The 11903-nt window shown below is 33.9% G+C and overlaps 1 protein-coding gene across 1 annotated transcript; it reads left to right on the top strand.

The window, feature by feature from the left end:
- The first annotated feature begins 5165 nt into the window (after window positions 1–5165).
- On the top strand, window positions 5166–10433 carry LOC140446202 (cathepsin L-like proteinase). Its single transcript, XM_072538740.1, has 4 exons — window positions 5166–5257; window positions 5908–6330; window positions 7251–7551; window positions 10092–10433. The coding sequence occupies exons 2-4, from the start codon at window positions 5917–5919 to the stop codon at window positions 10376–10378; spliced, it is 1002 nt and encodes a 333-aa protein (XP_072394841.1). The 5' UTR covers window positions 5166–5257; window positions 5908–5916; the 3' UTR covers window positions 10379–10433.
- Window positions 10434–11903: the final 1470 nt, after the last annotated feature.

Genomic DNA, 11903 nt, shown 5'->3' with positions numbered 1-11903 from the left:
TCGTCTAGCTTCACTAATTTTTCCCGGCAGTCCTTTTCAGATCATCTGTCCATCTCATAGGAGGTCTGTCTCTGAGTCTTTTGTGTTGGTATGGTCTCCAGGTTAAAATTGATCTGTGCCATTTGTTTAGATAGCTCCTAGCTACATGTCCAGCGTATTCCCATTTCAACTTATTTTTGCACCACATCGGTAACTTTGGTTTTCTGTCTTATCCATGTGTTTGTTTTCTTGTCCTTAAGTGATATACCTAGCATTGCTCTTTCCATCGCGTGTTGAGTGACTCTAAGTATATTCATATTCTTTTTTGTGATTGTCCATGTTTGTGCCGCATAAGTTAATATCGGAATAATGCATGCATCAAAAACTTTAGATCTAAGATGTAATTGAATTTGTTGATTTCTGAGTATATAGTTCAGTTTACCGAATGCTGCCCAAGCTAACTTTCTTCTTCTTTTTATTTCTTCAGTTTGAATTTCCCTATTTAGTATTATTTTTTGTCCTAAGTATATATATTCTTCAACTTTTTCTATAACTTTATCGTTTATTATTGTCACGGTGTCTTCGGAGTGCATGACTTTTGTTTTGTTTAAATTCATTTTCAGTCCTATTTTAGAAGATTCGGTATGTAGTTCTAAAAGCATGGTTTGCATTTCTTGTAGGTAGTAGCTATCAGGATTATGTCATCTGCAAATCGTAGATTACTAAGGTAGCGGCCATTGATGTTTATTCCCTTATATTTCCAATTTAGGTTTTTAAACACGTCCTCCAAAACTAAGGTGAACAGTTTGGGCGATAAAGTATCTCCCTGTTTGACTCCCCTGTTTAATGGTACAGGGTTCGTGTGTTCATTTTCATTTAGGTAGTATGTAGCTGTAGCTTGGTTCATAGTTTCTTTTATTAAGTTAATATATCTGCTATCTATTCTACAATTTTGCATTGCGTTTATTACGGCCGTGTGTTCTATGGTATCGAAAGCTTTTTCGTAGTCTACAAATGCTAGGAAAACTGGAAACTTGTATTCGTTACATTTTTCTATTAATATTTTTGTGGTTAACAGGTGATCGGAAGTTGAATAGCCTTTTCTAAAACCTGCCTGTTCATATGGTGAATTCATATGAATGACTGATTATTGATTATTAATATCTACTCAAGATCGGTCTCAAGTGTAGACATCTGGGGAAATTGTTATCATAAAGTACTTGCTTGTAAAAACAAGTAAAACATTGTTATTAAACTCTGAATGTTTCCAAATTATCACTCTACTATTTAAAATATTAACTAAATAAGGCACAAGAAAATAGTTTTCGAACAATATTAAGTAACATAATGTTATACACTTAAGTAAAAGACGGTTTTTGATAAAAAATATACTTTTTTTAGCTAAAAAAAATTGTTAGCTAATATTTCCTCTCTTCACCGTACCATGTCCATAAATGAATGTAGGCTAATTCGTCATAATAATTTTATTTACGACAGCTCTGAACAATAAAAAAGGAGACTGATTTAACTACTGACGTGGATTACAAAGTCACGTTCTTCTTCTATATGGACCTCTATTTTCATTATTTATAAAAAAAAATGCTACACACGCTCTATAAAGGGTCAAAAACAATTGGTTTTAAAATTAACACCTCAAAGACAAAATTTATGACCAACCTTGTAGTCAGCGGTAAAATTCTGATTGAGAGCCATAGCATCGATCAAGTAATAGCTTACAAGTATCTAGGGCATGAGATTCGCTTAGGCCGAGATAATCAGACAACTGAAATACAAAGAAGGATAGGCCTCACATGGGCTGCCTTTGGTAGATTGAATAACATTTTCAAGTCTGTTATCCCAGTTTGTTTAAAAAGAAAGGTTTTTAACCAGTGCGTTTTACCGGTTCTTACATATGGTGCAGAAACACTGACTCTGACAAAAAGAACAATAGATAAAATAAGAGTTACTCAACGCTCTATGGAAAGATCAATATTAGGTATTACCATCAGAGATAAAGTACCAAACCTAGAAATAAGAAGAAGAACAGGAGTCACAGATGCAGTGGAAAAAAATAGCCATAGCTAAATGGGCTTGGGCCGGACATGTTGCCAGATTAACGGATGACAGATGGACCAGAAAGATTCTGGAATGGCGACCAAGGCAAGAGGCATATCGAAGCAGAGGACGACCACCGACTAGATGGACGGATGATATCAAGCGCATCACCACAAACTGGATGCAAGAAGCACAAGATAGAAATAGGTGGAAAATTTTACGGGAGGCCTACGTTCAGCAGTGGACAAATATAGGCTAATTGATGAATTAGATAAAGGATTTTATATTGTTCTGGGTCTCGCATGACATGGGCAAAATACTGCAAATTTTGTATTTTTACCATTTTGAGTAGTTCGAGTTGGTTTTTTAAAACCTGACCAAATTACAAATAAAGATGTCATCAGAAAAATGGAGAAATACCGAGATAAGAGAAAGCTACAGTACTTTGGATACATTATGCGAAATTAATCCAGATATGCCCTCCTACAAGCCATTCTAGATCCTACAGGGAAAAATATTTGGAAGGCGAAGTCCAATAAGAAGAAGAACATCCTGATAAAAAATCTCATAATCTGATTGATCTGATACCTAGAGTCAAATTAAGGGAAGCAATTAATGATCTCGGAATCCGACAAACACTAATAAAAGCAGTTAAAGCACTATACAAAGAAAACAAAGTAGCTGTTAAATGTGGAAATAAAGCCTACAATCCATTTAAGACGACAAAAGGACTTCTACAAGGCTGTGCTACGTCCCCTAGTCTGTTTAAAATATTCTTGGAAAAGACACTCAAACCATGGAGGAGAAAGTGCGAAGGAATGGGCATACCAGTAAGAGACGAATACCTATACACCTTAAGTTTTGCCGACGATCAAGTAGTCATCGCACAAGATGAAGAAGATCTCAGCTTTATGCTCAGAAAACTAGAAGAAGAATAAACGGAATGGAAATAAACTTAGAGAAAACCGAATACCTAACAACAGAAAACAAGGATATGAGAAACCTAGAGATAGACGAGGGAAGACAAATAAATGAAACAGATAAATTCAAGTATTTAGGAACCATAATATCGAACCAGGGAACAACAGAAGAAGATATAAACAACAGACTGAGACAAACAAGAAACTGTATAAGACAACTAAACTCAGTGTTGTGGGATAAGAACATTACGATAAAGACAAAAAAGAGAATATATAACACCCTGACAAGAAGTATCCTGACATATGGGTCCGAAAACTGGACAATAAACAAGAGAAATAGAGGTAGAATAAGAGCAGTAGAAATGGAGTTCCTGAGGAGAAGCTGTAGACTTACAAAAAGAGACAGAATTGAAAACGCAGAGATTAAGCAAAGAATGGGAGTGCAATCAGACATAATCGACTATATAGAGGAGAAGAGACTATCCTGGTACGGCCACGTCAGAAGAGCGGACAGAGGACGCTGGATAAACAAAATCACAGAATGGAGCCCGATTGGAAGAAGAAAGAGAGGAAGACCCCGAAGGTCATTTAGAGATGAAATCGACGAGGCTATGGAGAAAAGAACCCTGCGAGATGGAGACTGGAATGACAGGGAAAATTGGAGAAAACGGTTGAGTGAAGGAAGACAGTGAAAACTGTGGAAATCCTTAGTAGTAGTATAATCTGATTCAGCACAACATTTCTGCAACGTTGCCGTTCTTCTTCTTCTTGATGTGCCTATACGTAACGAATGTTGGCGATCATCATGGCAATCTTTATATTATTTGCAGCAGCGCGGAAAAGCTGCACAGATGTTGTATTGAACCAGATTCTGAGGTTCTTTAACCAAGATGTGCTTCTTCTTCCTGGACCTCGTTTTCCAAATATTTTTCCTTGCAGGATGGTTTGAAGAAGGGCATATCTGGATTTATTTCGCATAATATGTCCGAAGAACTGTAACTTTCGGGATTTGATGGTGGTCAGTACCTCTCGGTTCTTATTCATTCTTCTGAGGACCTCCTCATTTGTAACTCGGTCAGTCCAGGGGATCTTAAATATTTTCCGATATAGCTACATCTTAAATGTTTCCAGTTGCCGTAGACAAGATAAATATTGCCGTGATGATCGACAACATTCGTTATGGATAGACAGAACAAAAAGAAGATACAACATATAAACTATTTACACTAAGTAAGATCATCTCATTTACTGTTCGGGTTACGTTTTAAATGCATACCAGTGGGCATGAGTCTTCCAAACTCATACAAGACCTAGAAAGTATAAAAGCAATAAAACCCAATATTGGGTTTTAAAACTTAAGTGACTGAAATCTGTTTATTTGGGGCTTAAGAGGTAGATAGAACATCAGAAGAAGGAAAATAAATTTTAGATCCCCTGTCAACTTGTATTGTTAAGCATGGTAGATGTCTTCGTTTACCTTTTCTTTTTTTCACAGCTCTTGACTGTGCAGTCCTGGACGTAAGGTTTCTCCCCTTGGTTTCTCCCCTTAGTTTCCATTTTAATGCGTCTCTTGCTACCAAGTACCACTGTATTTCTGCCTTTTCTTTCACATCGTCCAGCCATTTTTTTGAAGGCCGACCTCACCCCTCTTATGTAATCTAGGTCTTCACTGTACGATACGTTTACTCAACCTGGTGTTATCTTCCCTGACAACATGTCTTACCCAAGACCACTGAAATAATACATTGCTTTATATAACGTTCACTACTTTTCTTCTTGTACGTATTTCTTGATTGCGCACGCGATCTTTTTGAGTAAACTCTTTCTCATATAGTTTCACTGGACGCTATGTTACACTAATTTTGCTGGCGGCTTTTATAGTCAACGTAATTGTTTCTAGACCGTATGTCATCACTGGAAGCATGCAAGAATTTAAAACTTTTGCCTTGAGATATGGGATTAGGTTTTTTGAGGGAAATTCTAAGCTTGAAAACGGTAGTCCATGTCATTCGGCTTCATCGGTCTATTTCTGCGTGTTGGTTTTCTCTGCTCAACTTTATTAGATAACTTAAGTCAACGTATACTGACACTTCCTTTAAAGTAAGGATCATGATCGGTGTATATTGGTATAAAGGTCACTTATAAATTAACACAATATATTAGGTATATGAATTAAGATTTCAAAAATCAAATACTTGTCTTTTGTACGTAAGTACTTCAAATATTTCATATCACTAATATACGAGAAGATAAATAGTTTGTTCTGATGACATATTATATCAGTATAGTTCTAGTTATCAAAGGTAAGAATTTTAAAATTGTAATGTGTTACTTTAAGTACGTATATTAAAAATTAATTGTTAAAATAAGTTTACCTATCATTTAGCAGAAGGCAGCAGTGATGTATTAAATGGAGACAGATGCGTGTTTGCCGAATTTAAGAAAAATGTGAAAAACATTGAAACATTGAAAACGAGTTTTGTTGTTATGCCAATTATCTATGTGTTATGCAGTAACCAGTAACCATGGAAATACGAATCACATAGTTTTGTTTGGCAAAGCGGCGTCTCCCAGTAAACATTTTGGCGTCGTTTGACTATCAATAATTATTGTATAACGTCATAGTGTCTTAACAATACAAATACCATTTTTATCCCTGACACCGTGACGTTATATAATCGTGGTTGAAAATCAAACAAGGCGCTTTGTTCTACAATCCCTAATGTCTCTGTTCAATCTGTAATGACAGAAGCGGTTGTCCACGCCATCCTAATATTTGCTTTTTAAGAATTCTATAATAATTGATAATAAGCATATTTTTTAATTGAAATCTTTGCTTCATTTATTAGTCTAATGTCTAAATCTTATTAGTCTAATGTCAAAGTTATCATATAACAATTAATAGTGAACTATTACTATGCTTAAATCATTCTTTATAGTTTATTTGTTTTAGGAAATCAACATGAAAACTGTAATAGTTTTAACAGCCTTGTTTATAGGAGCCATTAACTGTGATTCTGACCACTCGGTCTGGATAGAATTTAAGACCAAACACTCAAAAAATTATAGTGTACATGAAGAACCTACTCGTTTCTCAGTTTTTCAACAAAACTTGCGAAACATCGAACAACATAATGCAAAGTATAAGAAAGGAGAAGTCTCATACTTTCTTACTATCACAAAATTTGCTGATTGGACTAAAGAGGAGGTTCAGCAATTTTTAAAACCTCTTCCAGAAAATGAATTAGCATTTAAAACCGTAGAACAGAATCCAGTAGGTGCAGATTATCCTACTTCATTTGACTGGAGAGACCATGGAGCAGTCAGTGAGATTCAAGACCAAGGACTGTGTTTATCGGGATGGGCTTTTGCAGCTGTAAGTATTTGAAAAACTTTATAATTCAAATTGTCAAGTTCTTTCATGGTTTTTTCTTTACATTTTGACTTACAAGAAGAAACCAATAGTGAGAAACACTGATAAATTATCTTTTAAAATATAAATTGTAAGTAATAAGCACGTTCTTTTACAAAAATATTAAAGCATGGGTTTGGTTAAAACCAGACAGTAAAATAAAAAATTATTAAGTATTTATCGTCAGCGATCATATTTTAATGAGAGCTTAAGCTTATTAAGGTATCAAGATGAAAAGAATGTTATTGATAAGAACTAACACAAAGAAAAAATACTAAAAACTCAGCCACAGCCTAAATTACTTTAAAATGTCACAAAAAAATAGCTTCAGAACAATAAATAAGATCTAGATAAGAGAAGGGAGTGTTCTAAAAATGTCGTCAGAGCTACAGCGGCCACCCCACTTTCGGAGTACGGTACGTGCGACAGTCAACAAGCACAAGTAAGAGAGGGTGGTTTTAGTTGGTAGGCAGGATAATAGATACCTGAATATTTGACATTGCTATCTTTAGTACTTTAAACTAAACTAAAACCCAAATTTTAGGGACTCAAAATGGAGGTAGCATAAAAAATTTCAAGACCCCCCTCCTCAGACACATTTTGGGTGCGCCACTGTTTCAGATGTCCCTAAAGACGCTCTGAAAGTGCTTGGGCAAGATTTAATAAAGAATTGTGGTCGATATGTCCCTTTTGTTTGTAAAACTTATACCTTTCTACACTAGAAGTTTTACATTTCTCTGCAAGTTTATTAAACTATGGTATAAAGCCAACCACTATCATTCTTCTCTTTTAATAATTGATATAATATTAATAGTATTGATCTTAAGGCTATATTTGCTTTAAGGTATATCTTTGTACAGGTTTTTACCAGCTTATTTTTTTAGGCCGGAGCAGTAGAGGGAAGATATGCAGCTTTAAAGAAGGAATTAATCGCTTTGAGTTCTGAAGAATTAATAGATTGTTCTACATACGAGAATACTAAATGTAATAATGGAGGTATTGCCGAGTACTCCTATTATTATATTCAAGGCAGTGGTCTTAGTTCCACTGAACAGTACCCATATACAGCGTCCAATGCAGTACCATCAACTTGTTATGCCAAAAACATTACAAATAAACCTATTCAACCTTTCGGTAATTTTGGAACTATTCAACAAACTGAAGATGCTATCAAAGGATTTATTGGTAAGTGTGATAATGTAAACTACGTAGTATACGCTTTACATTGCATTTCGTTTATTTGTATATTTTATTGCACTGTAGCTCCAATATTATCAAGGCATTCATTTTCATAAGGGTAGCACATCCATTAGTATTTTCAAAGTTTGAGAAGCTACAGGACAAGCAAATGTACCAACAATAAATTTTCTACAAACATATAAGATGAAAAAGCTAGATTTAGACTAACGGAACCAAATTTTAAATTTTGAAGATCACATGAGACCGCTATAATAATTGTTTAGGCCTAAACGATTGTCATACTTGGATGACTTTGTTTCATAGAGGTTCTAGAACTTATATTACTGAAAAAATTAAGAAACAAACAGCCAGCTTACGTTATATGGCTTAGAATCTTTAAGTGATCTAATCAAATCCCACAGAAAACGAATTTCGTACCTGAGAGCAACATTACTTACGATCTGAGAGATCTATCTATTAATACTAAAATTTTTAAATTTCTAAATACTAAAATAAAATTTATAAAAAATATGATTAATTTTTATCAATTAAATGGTAAAAAATAAAGTATTTGATCAATTAAACAATGAATAATCTGCTATTTTTATTTGATACAACAAAATATGATTCGAAGAAGTTATATTTCTGAACGAAAAGGAAATAGCCTATTCAGAATTAAACAATGCTTACAAGACTTAAAGTTTTTGACTGATATCATGGAAAATTTAAAAACACTGGCTTTACAATTGCAGCGAAAAGATAAAATAATTATTGACCTCTTACAATCCATATTTCGTTTTCAAAATGAATTAAAACTTCTTCAAAAGGACATTAAAGATAATAAAACATTTTGTCATTTTCCTCGAATTAAAAAAAAATATTCCAATATTAAACTAGAAAAAAAAATCGTATTTTCGTACTAAATTAATAATAATCACAAACCAGGCTGAACCAATTTCTTCAGAAAACGTATAAGACATTATAAAGGCAATCTTTATCTTATCTGCAGCAGCGCGGAAAAGCTGCACAGAAGTTGTATTGAACCAGATACCTATTGTATAGTATTGAAATAGTATTGTAATAATTCGTGAATGAAAGTATTTTAGCAAGACTATAGGTTAGATATACGAGAATAGGGCGAAAAAGAACTTGAATCGAGGAAAAGTGTTTAAGTGCAGCTGTATTAAATGTATCAAGCAAGCAATTTGATTTAACCCAGCCTGTGAGATTTGTGCAACCTTTTTAATAACATTCGGATGCATCAATTCGTTGGAGCGAGGTGTATTAATTCTTGTAGATAGGAACCACTCCACCGCGTTCCAATGCTCCATACTATCCCTCTCCCCTATAGCACTCTGATGCGCGATAGGGGCACAACTATGTATCAGCCAAATGCTCTTTGTGTGGGAGTACTGAGTACATGAACTCCAACAGAGTTTCCTAACCCGATCAATTGCAGGTTAGCGTGAGGTGCTTTTACTTGTTATCTTCAAGTGATACATAAGTATACTCCCTCTATAACGAACACGGTTATTACGAGTTTTCGCTTATAACGAGGTACATTAGATGTCCCGTGAAATTGTTATTGAACTATAACCCTCTATAGCGAGGCAAATTTGGTTACACCGAGGGAAAATAAGATGGAAAACGTGTTTTTTACGTTTTTGACCTGGCTGTGGCTATAAATAAACATATATAATATACATATAATACACCTTTACCTTCTGCCCGCAATAAACTTCTTTACAATAATTTCAACTATTTCACATCTTTAGAAAATATGATAGAATGATACTGGACAATTTAAACCAGTCAAAAATGACGAGACTTCTTCCAATTGCAGAAGCAATAGTTTATGTTATCCTTGAAAATACGCTTTATACATTATGTAGTTGGAAAAAATGTAAGTACAGATTTTTTGTTTTAACGTATTTCATAGCCAATAAAAGTAAACAACTTTTTTTCAAAAACGCCATTCAAGCAATATTTATTAGCATCTTATACTGCGCCGAATGGCTTCACTATAGGAAGTTATTGTTTTAGAAAACTACATATTCATATGTATTCACAGTATTACTATTGTCTGATATAACGAGATCGGCTTATAACGAGGTAATTAGTCTACCATTTCAGTTCTCTTTATAGAGGGAGTCTACTGTATATCATCAAACTAAAATTGCTTGCTGGGGTCTTAAGACTCCGTTCCGGGCTACGCTCAGGTCGGCGACTCAGTGCTCGAGGATGTGGGCCCTTTGTGCCTAGGTTTTGAGGTTTTTATTAGTTTTTTCTGTTCGTTTGCGTCTCTTTTATTAGTAGAGAAAGTAGTAGATTTTGTTCGTTTGCGTCTCTTTTATTAGTAGTAGAGAAAAACTTATATTGGTTTTAGATTCTTACTTAAAAGCTAGATGCATGAAAATTACAAACACCAAAAGTATATACACCATTCCACTGTTCCTATTTGAAGTTGTACTTTGCTATTTTCTAACACGTATTTAACAATAGAATTCCATATATAAGAATTTATGAGTTATTTTTTACCATTTCAGCTGATTATTCCCCAATCTCCACACATGTACAAGTTATTGAAGACTGGCTCTTGTATGGAGGTGGTGTCTACGACAACCCACGATGTGGTAATGGCTTAGCAACACTCAATCATGGGATTCTCGCTGTTGGTTACGGAGTCGATGAGAAAGAAGGAAAAGAATACTTCACACTTAAAAATTCTTGGGGTAGCGATTGGGGAGAAAAAGGCTACATTAGAGTAGTTCGCAACAAAAAGCAATGTGGTATTAGCACCCGTGCCTCATTTCCCATTTTGTGGTTTGAGTAAACATATTGTTGCAGTCAAAATTGATCTGAGATAATAAAAAAATGTATATTCGTTAGTATTATTCTCTTAATATAATATACCCTGTCAATATAAAAAAAAAATCGGTTGCCTGTAAAGTCGGTTTTACGGGCGAAGATTTTACGTGACAACGTCTTTTTCTCGGTAGAATATTTATTGATATGAATATTATTAAATTGCACAATAGGAACAAGGAATTGAATAAAAATAATAATTGCACAAATTTTAACTATAGAAATATATTTTGTTTACTAAAAAATTGTACATGTAAACTTAAACTTAACTAATTTCTATTTGAGTGATTTTGTTGAGGATAGGACGATGATAGGAGAAATAGCATCGCACCAGCGGACCGATCATGTTTGAGTGGGAGAGAGACGCAAGGCATTCGCCGGTCCGGCGGGCCTCTCTCTCGTTCGGTGACTCATCGTAACAGACGTGAGCGGGCGTTACACTTTTTCATGAGTGACTCCGAGCCACAACCTAATTTAACACGTTGTCACGTCAAAACTTTCAAAAGTAGTCAAAAGGCAATTTAACAATTAATGAATTTTGTTTGAAATTTACTCAAAGAAGAAATATTGTTAGAGAAAATTGAAAATTTGATAATATTGTTAATAAAAGGTGAATTATAAGGAATTTTATATACCCTTTATGTGTTATCTAATCTTTAGTTTCTGTAAAAATAATCAAATATAAACCAATATGTTTATTATTTGTTTTTAATTAATTGTTTGGCATAAGTGTATTTTTTTATTGTGTTCCTACCAGCGCCAGCGTTAAATTGTTCTTCTGCAATTTTTTGCGGTTGCTTACGAAGTAACGCAATTGTCGATAGTACAAATTTCTGTTTGTCTTGTTTTGACTAGATATAAAAAAAATGCAATTTTGATTTCCTCTATGGTATTAAACTAGTAAAAAATTATAGATTCCACGATCACAAATTCCAGTAAATTAACCCGGCACCAGTGTGGTAGACTAAAATGTAAAAACCTGTGTGGTGGGGTATTAGATACCCTAAATTAAAAAAAAAATTGAAATAAAAATAACACATTTTTAGAAAATTTATATTGTGATTTATATTTCAACATATAACTAACTTAAATGAAAACAAACTAGTGTTTAGAAACAAATTGCAAACTAAATACTTGAATATTAAAAAAAAGGTTTCATTTTACAGCATAAAAAAACGCCAAACTCATTTTTTCTCGATTATAAAAAAAAGATCAGAGAACTAGTAAAAATAAATGAATGTTTGGAAAAACCATAGCATACAGAATATATTTTAATTGTTTTTAGCTAAATAGCAAGAATCACAATGCAGCACTGAATGCTCTAAACATATAGCTTTTTTACAAATCACACAATTATAAAAGGTCTTTCTGTCATTTTTTCTCGGGCAAACATTACATCTTTTGACTACTTTCGTTCGTTTACCTGATTTCACTTCATCATTTGTTACAGTTCCTTCAGGATGGACTTGTAAATTTCGCGGAAGCCTTAAGTT

The sequence above is a fragment of the Diabrotica undecimpunctata genome, chromosome 7 (assembly GCF_040954645.1).
Source record: "Diabrotica undecimpunctata isolate CICGRU chromosome 7, icDiaUnde3, whole genome shotgun sequence".
NCBI lineage: Eukaryota > Metazoa > Arthropoda > Insecta > Coleoptera > Chrysomelidae > Diabrotica > Diabrotica undecimpunctata.
Note: the sequence above shows the minus strand (reverse complement) of the source record. Positions and strands in the feature narration are given on the sequence as shown.